A 13,609-nucleotide genomic window follows, 5' to 3' on the forward strand; every position below is an offset into this window, starting at 1 on the left:
TAGTAGACTCGAGCAACACTGGAAAAACTGGCCTTTGTTGCTGTGCAGAGTTGATATAAATACTACAGAATCTCATCCATGCAGTAGAAAATGCAGAATTGACTTTGATCAATGTGTTTGGATAGGGTGTGTATTTAACTCTGTGTGCCATATCCATTGACGGTGTGTGTCAGTGTACTGTGATAGGAGCTGCTACACAGATGGTGGTAGTTACTATATATGAGAGAGAGGGCAGAGAGAAACCAAGTCCTTAGAGCTACATTTTTCCCTTCAACGTTTAATCTACCTCAAAAATGTACTGTGCCTCTTTACTTAGGCACTTCTTGGGAGATACAGAGGCAGAGTCTTGGTAAACGTGGGGGAGAGAGTAGTGGTGTGAGATTTATGGGAAGAGCAGATTTCACATGCACTGTAGCATAGTCACACTAGAGACTTCTGACCTAGACCCCCTTGAAAACCCCCTTCCTTTGGAAAGAATGCAGCCTCCCCCCTCCTCCCCTAACCCCCACATTCATCCGCCAATTCAGCCTGTAAGAAGGCTCTTGTGTGCACAATGTATGTTCCGCATTGGTGTGGGCAGGAATGTTGAGTTCCCCGTGCGTGCGCGCACATGTATGTGAATGTGAACATCCTAAGCTCGCACACACGCTTGCGTGTGTGGGTTGAAATCGTGTTATGTAAGATGGCGTAAGGGTGTCCCTCTGCTAAAAGGGATCCATGTGTGCCTGAATAAAAAGGCCTAGGGTGAGTAAACTCTCATAGGGAACAGAAAACACATGGGCCTTGAAATCTGTCGATTTATCATTGACTGAACTAACCATTAACTTGTGATAAAAGGCTTTAAATCATCGGCTGACATTCTAGATTGTGGGCCAAAATGGCCACAGGTTTCAATAACCATCCTTTCACTGTACAATTTCTTAGCACTCCCTTACCCTCTTAACTGAAGGATGTGTTGTTTATTTGTTTTGTTTTTCTCTCAATACAAGTGTCATGAACAAAAAAGAATCCATGAGGTGGAACAACTCTTATTTTATTTTCACGACCAAGCCATCACTAACTTTACATTCCTCACCACTTCTCACCAACGAGAAAATAGAATAAGGTCACTTCCTCCATTTCACAGAGTTAGAGAAGAATACAAGAGAAAGAGAGAGTCCAAGCACGAGAGTATCATAGCATATAGGCCAATTCAGACGTAGTTACAATTCATCAGGCGTACACACCAAGGCAAACATCTTGTCTTTTCATACATTGTTAACTGGACACTTGTGTTCTGCTATGCAGTGTTATGTCTATATGGCTCAAAGGTTGACTGGTCTTCTGCACTCCCTCTCCTGCCCTGCCAGTGGCTGTTACTTTCACCAGAGATCCCTTTATTAACCTACAGTCATAGAAGGCATTGACATAGAAGTATTAACTTGTCTTAAACCGATAGCGGAGTGCTGCACGCCTACATCACTGTCTCCTCAAGAAGCTGGTTGTTTATTTTCCCTTTAGCCTTTTAAGACGAACATTAAAGTACTAGTTTCATTGTTGTTGGATCTCCTTCACAGCGTCTTCAGATTGATCGTCATTGTCCTTTTCCTCCCCTCCTGTTTGTTTTTTGCGTTTTGCTTCCGCCTCAGTTGGCTCACATCAGCTCATTGGAGGGGCTGCCGTCAGCGATGGGAATGTCGTCTGGGATTCCGATGTCGTTGGCCAGGAGGTCATTGACAAGATCATTTCCTGTCACGTCTAAGTGCTTTAGGAGTCCGCTGTCACCAACGTCGGTGTTGATATCAAACAGGAGCTGCTCCACATTCTCAGCTCCGCCGACACACTCCTGCTCAAGTGGCTTCTCCAGAGATTCCCAGGATTCCTTAGGATCTTCAGGGACAGGAACGGAATTCACTGCAGCCTCAATGCTGTCGAGGCATTCCTCTTCCCCCGGGAGATCTGTGGGCACATCAGGATAGGCTGGCTCTGGGCTGTGGGCGTGGTCTGAGGTTGGGGAGGGAGAAGCATCGAGCAGCTGTGGAGTGATCTCTGGGACTGCCAGGTCTACCAAGGGGTCTGAGGAGAAGAGAGGCTCTGACAGGACTGGCTCAGGGAGAAGCTCCTGGGTGAGGAGCTCTGGAACTGCTTCTGGCACTGGAACAGACACTAGGACTGGCTCTGCGACAGGCTCTGGGAGTGGTTCTGGTTCTGCGACAGGCTCTGGGAGTGGCTCTGGTTCTGCGACAGGCTCTGGGAGTGGTTCTGCAACAGGCTCTGGGACTGGTTCTGGTTCTGCAACAGGTTCTGGGACTGGTTCTGCAACAGGCTGTGGGACTGGTTCTGGTTCTGCAACAGGCTCTGGGACTGGTTCTGCAACAGGTTCGGGAACCTTGCTGAGTGAGACCAGGGGTTCTGGTTCTGGCTGGGTTGGGGGTGGAGGGGCAGGTTCTTCCACTAGCTCAGCCTCGACCTTTGCCACTGGCTCCGGGGTGAGATCTACCAGTGGGGCTGAAGCAACTGGGGCCTCTGGCTCAGGCAACTTGGGCTCAGGCTCCGCCTTTGCGACTGGCTCTGGTACTGATTCGACTACAGGTTCGGCAATGGCTGCCGCCACTGGCTCCTCAATGGGGGTTGCCGGTTTCCCGGCCTCCTGGACCTCCTGACTCACTGGGGCCGCCTCTGCCTGGGGGGTGGCCACTGGCTCATCTGCAGCCTTCTCCTCTGCTGCTGGGGCCTCGGCTCCATTAGCCGGGCCGTCCCGTCTCCTGCTGAACCTGTTTCCCATGGCAACACCTGAGGAGGGGGGGGGGGAATATTTTACTTATGTTAATGCCAGTTACTGAGGTGGAAAAATTTGATATTCAACAGTTACGGCACAAACAATCGGGTCCCCATGACAAACCTGTGTGTTTGTTTGGTTTCCAAGGGCCATACTGGACTGATTGAGATACCTAACCTCAAAATAAGGTGGCTATGCTGTACTATTATTAAAACTTAGAAAATATGTATTTTGCATTTATCAAGAGGAAACAGGTTTCCCACAATTCTGTATTTGGTTACATTGCATCATACATTAGAAGTCACATTTCCCTGTGTTGACCCTGATTGGTTTTACTAAGGCGCAATACAGTACTGTTTTCCATTGCTTATTACTGACATGATACACAAAGGCTACCAAAAAAAAAACACAAAAAATGAACACACTGTTCCATGTGCCTCAAAGAGTAGGAGGAGACTTCCAAAAGTGGTTTATCAACTTCAAGCATCAAGGTGTCCATACACAGGATTATGTAACCAACCATGGGGAACTTGACTGACTGTGTTGTCCATGGTGTTCAACGTGTGCTAGAACAAAATGTTTCTAAAGACCAAGACTTGAAGTCGTGAATCAATAATGGTACCAACTGACAGAAGGAAAGATTTAAAGAGTAACCAAGTACCCTTTATGCAAGCTTAATTTTGAAAGGCAAGAACTATCCAACAAAATATTAGAAAGTCATGACATCGTCATTTATGGGGTAGATTTGTCAAAACATGTCTAATTATTGTGTTAATATGTCTAACAAGTCTTATTAAATGGCAACAAGGCGCACTGAGGATCTATGCATTAGAACATAATGTTCTCTTCCCGAACGGGTATCACGTGTTCTCTATACTATTGAAGCCCGAAGTGGGCGCGCCGCGCTGCAAGCGCACGTGCGTGATATGTACATGTTCATGGGGTACGCGGGTGCATGCGACCATAAATCAAACCCGCTGCAGAGAAATTAAACCTCACAATTCACAGCAAATTGCACGCGACTTTACACACTTCTTCCGGAGCCCAGGTTGGACTCCTGGACTCCCTTCACGAATCTCCAACCCAAGTTGTGTCTATTGTTTTTTAAATAAAATATGAAATCTAGTCTTTCGAATTGAGTTAGAATTTTCACTGAAGCGCACTGTAAAAAAAAAACTGGTGGTTAGGAAATGAAAAATATTCGATTTTTTTTCTTCCAAAGTTAATTAACCACACCTTCCAGCTCCCGTCCATTAGGAACAACACGAGTCACCCACAGATAACAGATGACTCCGGACACCTCATTAAAGTATCACAAACTGTGACATCCCCGGCTAGAGGAACGCATTAATTGCTGTTAATTAGTGTTTGAAAGAGCGCACAATATGTACGCGTATGAGATTAAATTGAACGGAGAAAGAACAAAGAAGCCCTTGGAGGCGACCCCGCCTCCCTATCGTGCTGAACAAGCTGGAACAGCCTTTGGTAAATCAGACCCATTACATAAAACAATGAATCAGAAACATATAAAATATAATCATTGAGAGCGTATAAAGACGATTTAAGAGAATGAAGTCACCAACCGTATTATCCTATTTGCAGTGGAATAAAAAGCGAGTTGAGCTGTAAAAGAGGGCGAGAGTCGGGAGGTCTTCTTGTGCTCTCACTACTTGGCGAGGCACGCACGAATTGACAGAGCGCGCGACAGGGAAAGGGAAGGGGGGGGGGGGGGGGGGGGCATCGTAAAAGCGACTGAGGTTGTCTCTTTGGATAAGCGCGCCCCTCTCGCTCGTGCACCTTATGCTGAGGAGGTGGGTAGACCCGGATAGTTTACTGCACAATCCCAATCATCCAAACAGGCTTCCTTTCCTCATCTCTCCCTCGACTATGCATGTTGTGTGTAACTTCCCCAACCATTTTTTCGTCTGGACAGTCGATTGAGTTTCATATGACTGCCAAGATTAAACAATGTGAGCACTCAATTTAAACTTTTGGCATCAAGCTAAGGGTTTATTTACGTTACGTATAGGCTATTTATTTTGTATTGCCGATCAGCTTGCTTTGAGAAAGTGATTTAACATATTTGGACGGTTGCACGATAGCTTAGGCCTACATCTTACAAAAAGCGATGTGTCTAGATGTGCAATATTACGTAACATTCCTGCCTCAACAGATTGTTGACAGACATAAATCTGCACGCTTGACTTCCTAACCAATGAACTAAAATTCCAGTTTTTCATGCTACAAGATCCTTTTCCTTAGGCTTTTATTCGCCTTGAATATCGCTGCTTATGTGTCTATTTCGTTTTAAACCAAAAAAAATATAAAATCAGAATAATTGAGATTGGTAGAAAATTGTAGTTTGGCCATAACCAGTGATCTGGAGCAGTGTTATTAAGATGTGGCAAGATTAATGTAGGCGTAGTAGGCTACAGAATCTGTCGATACAGATGCTTGAAATCTTCTGGAAAGGGACTGGCTAAGCAAACAACAGGGTAATGGTACAGGATTGTGGAGACTGGGTAATCCCCAGAAACTCCAAATTCATCAACATTTTCATTTCATTCTAACAGATAACGCATTGGATTAACGTGAGTTGCGTTTAGTCATAAACGCAAGCTAGTCAGCTGCTTTGCTCAGCTGATACATTGAACATTAGCTTGCAACGTAAGTTAAAAGTGAAACTACAAACTACTTTTACGAGTCCGTTGTAGGTAAAGCTATCAAAATATACCTCAACACTTGAATACATTCTCGCGGCAAGTTAAGAACATTAATACAACAGCTACAAGAAGTAGAAATTCCAAGGTAATTACAGATAGGCCTTACATTTAATGTTAATTTTCGATGGTTTTCTCCAAATCGTTGTTGAACATATATGCTTATTGTATATGGCCTAATATGCTTCCACGCCTGATGTTTTACTCTCAAATGAAAACGACTGTGTGGCAATTTGGGTGTTTGCAAGCAGTAGGCTAGGGTTAATATTAGGTAGCCAACTGTTTCAAGGCTCATAAGCAGTAAATCATTATCAAAGACACAATTGATCAACTAGTATTTGTTAATTTATAACCTTGCTTCAACAGGACAGAGACATGAAGCCTTTGGGGAAGCGGGATTGCTGCAGGTCTTTCGTGTGTTTTCTCCTCCTGCTCCTACTCGCCCAGATGCTCTATGTCCTCCTGCTGTTGCACGGCCTGTTTATCAGCTCCACCAAAGCACTCATCAGCCCCTTCAATTTCTGCCACAGGGGACAAGATGGCCTGTTCTGCAATGATCATAACTATGACGTGGGAGACGCCAGTAAAGTAAACACTAACATTGCCAGGGTGACAGTCATTCTGAGCTTGTACACTCCCCTGGTGCTGGTGCCATTTGCCCTCCTGGCCTTTCTGTTTGCTGTGTGCTGTGAGGAGGGTGGGCTGCTGTGGGTCAGTCTGGTCTGCCAGACTGCCTCCAGCCTACTGACCTTACTGGGGCTCTCTGTGTTTATGACCCTTCATTGGGCCTATGTAAGCATGGAGAGCTTGACAGCTGGGTTCTACGTCTGTGTTGGGGTGTGTGTGGAGCTAGCCATAGCTGCCCGGTTGACGTGGATGTCAGTGAGGAAGCAGGTGATGACTGAGAAAAATTACAATCTGTAAAGATTATGCATTTGAACAACATGAAGCACTTTAGGGTACTTAACTGTACTCAGATATTTGTGTGTGTTTTGTTTCAAGTTTTACGCAACATGCATCCAAAATTGAGAGCGTTTTATTTACATGTACTTTAAATAACGCGTCAAACTTTTTTTGATTTCAATTTATGCAAAGTAATATAGGTATTAATACATGTATATGCAAATACATTACAGCTCCGTTTCCAGAACTCATTGTTTGATGTTACAAAATGAACTTTTTGGGATGTATCAGTGTTTGTTCTAAAATTTCTGTCAAATAAAAATATAACTTCTGCATCAGGTTCTGTTGTAAAACAAAAATTCCCCTACAACTCTTAGACTACACATTCTTACTGAACACAAACAGCATTCACAGTGTTGACAGGAAGTTCAGGTGAAGAAAATATCTCGAACAAGCTGAAGGCCATCGTCGTCTGCAGCAGTTGAGAGTGCCAGTGAGTGTCCCTCTGGCTTTTCTCTTTCTAGTCTGGGGTCCACCAGGCTCCTGTAATCCTCCCCTGGTCCTTTACTTTGACCCCCAGTCCCTGGCAGCTCTTCTGGGAGGCTGGTGCTAGGGTAGGGGAGAGTTTTCTCCTCAACAATGTCTATGTCTGTCTCTGATGCACGTGTCCTCTCCTGGACTTCAGAGTCTGACGACTCCATTACGACCTGTAGATCAAAAACCCTCTTGTCTTTGGTAAAGCTATCCTTAGTCTTTACATGGCTGGGCACAGTGACCTGATTTGGAAAGAAGAATACTTCAGAGGACATAGCTGTAGACCCACTCTAACTCTACTGTTCTCCAACCAGCTTCTCTGAATGATAAAACCATGTAAACAATGAACATATTGGAATTCATACAGTCCCCTTCCAAAATGACCAGCTCTATTTACGCTTTGTTCTGTCTGATACATTTGTTGAAGTGGAGGAAACGGCGCCACCTGCTGAGGTTGTTTTTCTCCGGTGGCGTTGTTCCCAAGATAAGCAATGGCTGCTTCAACAAGCTCCTTTTCGTTCATGCAGTAATAAACAGTTCTGGACACAGACAAACGTGGATTAGTTTTACATAAATAGGGACTGTACATAAACTGTTTATAAGTTGCCAACAGTGGAAGTGCCTACCTCCCAGCTAATTTCTTCTTTGTTCTCTTCCTTGTTGTGCTCTGTTCGCGACAGTGTTCCTCCGATTTTACTTTTACTTTCTCCTCCACAGCCATCCAGGATGGCAGTTGCCTTGGTTTTTCTGTCATGTAATAAAGTAACAACACAATTTGTAAATACGCTACAGTGTACAAAACATAAATTGTTCTTTATTTCACTGCCATAAGCGAAAAGTGGAAAACATTGTTTTAGAGCCCAGAACAACCACAGAAGAACACTGACGTACATTAGCAGTTAGCGCCACCAAGTGGTCGAAAAGTGTAACTGATAGGTGACGCCCTCGTTATGCTCAGAGTCATGGCAAAGAGTATAAGGTAGGAGTACTGAAGAAGTGCTCTTTGGCAATGGCTGGTTATGCTAAAATAAACCATTCAATGAATACCCCAATTAGGCCTACACCATAAATCCCACCATGGCAGACTGCTGTCATTGCACGCCAGAATTCTATATCTCTGATAAAGAACGCCAGCATTTTATTTGAATTTTTTAGGTAAAACACGGCATATTCATTTTAGAAGGGCTGATTAAGTCCATGTAGGTTTATCCGACTAGTCGGCCTTTTATCCATTTCCTTCTGTTATCATACTTTTGATGAAGCGTTACTTTCTAATCATATTATTCCCAGCGCTAAAAATACTTATAGAAGTGTAGCATACTCTCCAGATGGTGGCAATGTCTCTTTTAAACAAACACGTTAATTTCAAATTATACCAAAAAAAGTTAAATGGACTCCAGTCGTGAACCCCAATAGGCTACTACAACAGAGTTTTTGCAATGTACACATCACACAGTGTGTGTGATACGTAGATGGTAGGCTAGATGGGACAGTAATTGTGTGAGAATGGCAGTCTTCCTGGGCCGTGAGGAAAGAACTCTGTTTCACTTGGTCTCTTTTTCTGACACTGACCCTCCTCCTCAAAGTCCAGACCACATTAACGCAGCCTCTTCTGTTCTGGCGCTGTAGTTTGGAAGGACTAAACACTATGTACTGTTTCAAGCACAGTGAAGGTAATTACAAATAACATTGAACAGTTGTTTTGCAACTGGTAACATTTATTTGAAGACTAAATGTTACGGAATACACTAAATGTGTTTTGCATATGTTCACCGTTTTTAACATTTTAATGAAATAATTTTGTGTTCAGTTATATAATGTGCGCCCATTCACACCCATTTCACTTACATTCCCCCCCCCCCCCTCTCTCTCTCTCTCTCTCTCTCTCTCTCTCTCTCTCTCTCTCTCTCTCTCTCTCTCTCTCTCTCTCTCTCTCTCTCTCTCTCTCTTCATGTGCCCTAAAGCTGGCCTTGTCCTCTCTCCTCAGTTTCACCAGCTTTTTAATTATTTCCCTAAACCCTTACCAGAAGTGCTTAGGCTTTGATTGCAAAGACCAGCTTTGTATATTTGACTAACAAAAAAAAAAAGAGAGAAAAAAAAAGACTTGAGCGGAAAATATAATTTTAAAGACCAGAAACACGCACTATTTTATGTCAGTTTTTCAGAGCATTCAATCATAAGGCATTTTAGGAATGGCGTGTAATCACGCTTTAGAAACTGCTCTGATGTGCATCCTTGTTTCCTGTTGAGAGACTGTGTTCTTGCTCTGCCAGTTCTTTCTGATTAAACTCTTTCAGGATCAGAGCCCACAGGGAGGTGGGGGGGGGGGGGGGGGGATTTCCGTTTGATTTGGCTGTACCATTCTAGATTCACAATTGACAGTTTTGTAAGATGACTGTATTCAGGTCCAATCTATGGGTTAACCTCCCAGGAATATGCTACTTTATGTTCACTATTCACATATATCACTACTATGCAGTGGTAATGCACAGTTGTAAACATCTGAGTTTATAGTGTGCTGTAGGTTTGACTTTTTTTCCAGACAAATGAATACTTATAGAAAACAGAAACAAAACATTAAAGTGATTGTGCTCTTTAATCCTTGTTTAATCAGTGAATGCAGTGGGGAAACCTGATTCATTCATGCGTGTAAACTACTCAGACTTGAAAACATGCGTGAGTTGTCTTGAACATGAGACTATGGTAAACATACTGTGCCAAATCCTATGTGTATGAGATAGTTGGGGCGGCTCCCATACAGAGTGTTAACATGCATTTGCATTATGGCAACATCAGTACCATTTAATCTCACTAAGGCCTCTTCCAAATTTTAGGAGCCCTTTCTTTTCTCTCCCCCTCCATCACCTTTCTTCCTAACCCTAACCCACATACTGTCTTCTCTGGTGGATCCCTTTCACTTCTATGTGTCGAATTGCTCACGAGGTATCCTGACTAATCTGTCGGGAGTCGTCAAGGCTTAACCCTGTTCTGAGTAAAGGTCTCCCTCATTGGCCATCTGGTGAAGGGATGATGGTTGTAGTGCTTTGCCATATGGTGTGAATAAGTGAGGTTAGGGTCGACGGGCAAGTAATCTCAGTGGAGGCATGAATACACACACACGCACACACCACCTCCCAGAGATGCAAACCCTGCGTTTAACCAGGAACATTAGGGCACTTGAGGCAGAGAGGTGAGGGTGGGATGGTACCATGAGAGAGATTTTCGTTGTGATTTGGATGTAGACATGGAGGCATCTCACTAATGAGATGTACTTTCAGGCAAGCAGATGGTCCCCTGTCTGTAGCAGCAGCCCAAGACTCCAGAACATCTGGGTTTAGGCCTTTTAGGTTTTTAATTCACTTTCTTTTTGGTGAGTTAACTGTTTAGCTACTTGGTTCAGGCAGGAAGACTCAGTAGTAAGTTATAAGACACTTCATTGACAAAACAAACACATTGTCTTGGCATATATGGTTCTGCTTTACATTTACATTTAGTCATTTAGCAGACGCTCTTATCCAGAGCGACTTACAGTAAGTACAGGGACATTCCCCCGAGGCAAGTAGGGTGAAGTGCCTTGCCCAAGGACACAACGTCAGTTGGCATGACCGGGAATCGAACTGGCAACCTTCAGATTACTAGCCCGATCCCCTCACCGCTCAGCCACCTGACTCCCTAGTCTAGAATGCTTGCTCCGACTTTCTGCCGATAACCCACTTGGACATTGTCTCGACATCCGTGGCATAATGTCGGATTGCGGGAGACTCCCTGGCCTTAAAAAGAGCTTCCTGGCTGTAAAGTGGGAGTGTGAAGACCATAGATATATACAGTATAAAGGCTAGATGTCGTACGGCGGAGTCTAGAACGTCCGCACATGGCGGCCATCTTGATACCGTCAACTCGCTCACCCATACATAGTACATGTAGCATCAACACAATGTTATGGGTGAGCGAGTTGACGGTAGCAAGATGGCCGCCATGTGCGGACGTTCGACTCCGTTGTCCGGCAACGCGGACAAGACATCTACCCTTTATATATATCTATGGTCAAGACTGCGTGGTGTGATGGTGAGGCTGACTGACTGCATCCTGCATGAACCAGCTCCGCCCGATTCTGGGCGACCCCGAATAGAGGGTTTACATCAGCATGGATTGTTGCACAGCTGGACTGAGAGGGTCAAATGTCTGTCTTCAGATCCGGGATCTTCTCAAACAAGATCATGTGATGTAGTACCTGCCTTTAACAGCTGTCTTGGTCAGAAAAGCATTACAAGCATTACATCTCATGGCTTAACCTTTGTATAGGACTGGAGAAGAAGGTACATCTTGTACTTCTTCTACTAAAATGCATGTTGCAGAAAGTGGAGGTTTAAAGGGAGGAGATGACGGCAATAATCTCTCTCACTGTCTCTCTAACACGCTCTCTCTCTTACTCTCAATCTGTGTCTCATATACACACATACAGAGCAACAAGAGGAAGTCACTCAACATCAAAGGTATTTCTGACAACCAGAGGGAGTCCTCTGGGTCCTCTGAGTTCTGCATGCCAAACAAGCAGCAGTATTAGCATACAAATATGGCACTGTTCACCAACATCAGCTATGCCAAAATAATTCTTTTAGCTCTCTACTTTTGCCATCACTTAATTCTGTATGTTGTGCAGTGCTTTTAAAAGAGCAAGGAATTGGGATATAGAGATACTACACATCTCCTATGCTCCTTATCCATTCCAGGCACAGGGATGAACTTAGCTTCAACTGTGGATGTGACTGTGTGTATGTATACAGATGTGTGTGTGTGCGTTTGTGTGTTCATGGATCTTTCATTGCCAGGAAAAGTATGTCTCTGTTCAGGGTGACTTCTTGTTGAACTTGAATGAGTGGTTTTCCCTCACTTTTCCTTTTCTAAACGACTGACTGAAGGAAATCCAATTTGTGAAATGTTTCATCAAACATATTCTCTTGAACTGTTTCAAGGGATTCATTAATTTGACAATGTAGAAATAATGTGGACATTTTTACAATGAAAAAGAGTGATACAACTAATAAAAAAAATCAGAATTTCAGCCAAACATTGCAGTACTCTCAAAGGTGAAGCGAGGATTGGAACAGTAGAGCTGCAAGAAAAATATAATTAAATGTAAGTGTGTGTGTGTTTCAAATACTATACTTTGTGCTTTTAATTGCACTCAGCACCCCATAGTGCCACATGTGGAGAAAATGGATAAAACCAGCTTTTGTTTCCATGCAAGCGAGGGATAAACTGAGAAGAAAATGAAAAGTGAATATAATAATAAAAAGTGAAAATTCAAATGTCCAGAGACAATTCAAAGGGATAGAACCAACAGGGATGAGGAGATCGAATAGACTTGAATCCATTAATCCCAAAAGTGACTGGCGTACAAATCTTTCCAATGGATTTCATTGTGGATAGATTGTTAAGGTTTAGTGCATTGTTGTGTATTCCTAATGAGGAACTGTCTGCAGTCTCTTTGTGCAATCTGTTGTCATATGGGGCTGTGACTAGAATAGTACTTTATCGTCCTGCTTCTCATCTGCTCCTCAATAGAAGATGTAACAAAGTCCCTAAAATAGGTTGTTTACTGTGAGTAACCTATAACACAGACTACAACCTCAATTATTATGTAATGAACAATTATGAAATGGCTGATTTGTTTAGTTAAACCCACACACACACATATATATATATATTATTCTTCAAACTCTGTATTTCTCACAAATCAACATGTATGTGAGTATATGTGCGTTTAAATTACTCCAGAAAATATGTGAAGACAATGAGAAAACTTCCAGGCTAAAAGAAAGATTTGGTCAATAAGTAAGTCATTGGTTTTTCACAAGAGGACTTATTTGATTGTAGTAATACACCAGTTCATGGGAACAATATATTTCATTGAGTGTTTCTCTCCATACTGTTTCAGAGGAGATGAAATACACTTATACTGCTGGTGGGGCTGGTGCACTAGACAATTACAGATTAGGTTTTCTGCAAGTCTCTTTCTCATTTAAGGTCCCTGATTCCTCTGCCACCACAGTTTTCATTGTCTTCCTGATTGCCTTAAATGTGAAAGACAAGACCCCAGCAAGGTTCCCATAGCAACACGTGCAGTGGCTCAGAAATTGTGCCCTCTGATTTATGCCTAATTTGTATTTGGCTCAGATGGTTGTGTGATTGTAGGCGAGTTAGGGTATTTTCAAAAAGGTTAATTATATTCATTTGGCATAATTGGGCTGCAACAGATAAGCAGCAAACCAAAAGTAGATCAAAGTTTCTGGTTTTAAAAACATGTCGAGGAAATATTTTACAATCGACGTAAATTGAGGCATGCGCACTGTCTTGACAGTGTCCGCGCCAACTGTGCCCATTCTTGAAAACAGCAGCACCCGCAGACGCATCTTCCATTAGGCTGCGAGAACATCCCCTAACTATCTGATAGAAGACGGAACTAAACGCTCTACATAATACCTTAACAGTGGACCCCCATCCCATCTGGCGTCACTGAACAGCACTTAATTGTCTTTAAATAATTATTTTAAAGGGATATTTTAAAACAGCATCTTATTCTGATCAATGGAATAATGGACAGGATGAAAGTTGAGATCTCGAAGTCCTTGAATATGTGCTGTGTCTAGCATTGGGGAATGTAGGATAAGGACATAAGAAGGGGAGATTTGAT

The 13,609-nt window shown here is 43.2% G+C and overlaps 1 protein-coding gene and 1 long non-coding RNA gene across 2 annotated transcripts; both read right to left on the bottom strand.

Annotated features, from left to right (window-relative positions):
• Nucleotides 1-1,012: 1,012 nt before the first annotated feature.
• LOC136942608 (protein TsetseEP-like) lies at nt 1,013-4,475 on the bottom strand. The gene is made up of 2 exons (XM_067235593.1): nt 4,342-4,475; nt 1,013-2,772 (listed from the first exon to the last, which is right to left on the bottom strand). The coding sequence occupies exon 2, from the start codon at nt 2,762-2,764 to the stop codon at nt 1,634-1,636; it is 1,131 nt and encodes a 376-aa protein (XP_067091694.1). The 5' UTR covers nt 2,765-2,772; nt 4,342-4,475; the 3' UTR covers nt 1,013-1,633.
• Nucleotides 4,476-5,895: 1,420 nt separating this feature from the next.
• On the bottom strand, nt 5,896-7,768 carry LOC136942309 (uncharacterized). The gene is made up of 3 exons (XR_010876591.1): nt 7,542-7,768; nt 7,361-7,454; nt 5,896-7,157 (listed from the first exon to the last, which is right to left on the bottom strand). It is a non-coding gene; the product is annotated as an uncharacterized lncRNA (long non-coding RNA).
• Nucleotides 7,769-13,609: the final 5,841 nt, after the last annotated feature.

Source organism: Osmerus mordax, chromosome 4 (genome assembly GCF_038355195.1).
Source record: "Osmerus mordax isolate fOsmMor3 chromosome 4, fOsmMor3.pri, whole genome shotgun sequence".
NCBI lineage: Eukaryota > Metazoa > Chordata > Actinopteri > Osmeriformes > Osmeridae > Osmerus > Osmerus mordax.

Coding starts and splice junctions, on each gene's coding strand:
- LOC136942608 (XM_067235593.1), bottom strand. CDS start 2,764: ATGGGAAACAGGTTCAGCAGGAGACGGGACGGCCCGGCTAATGGAGCC.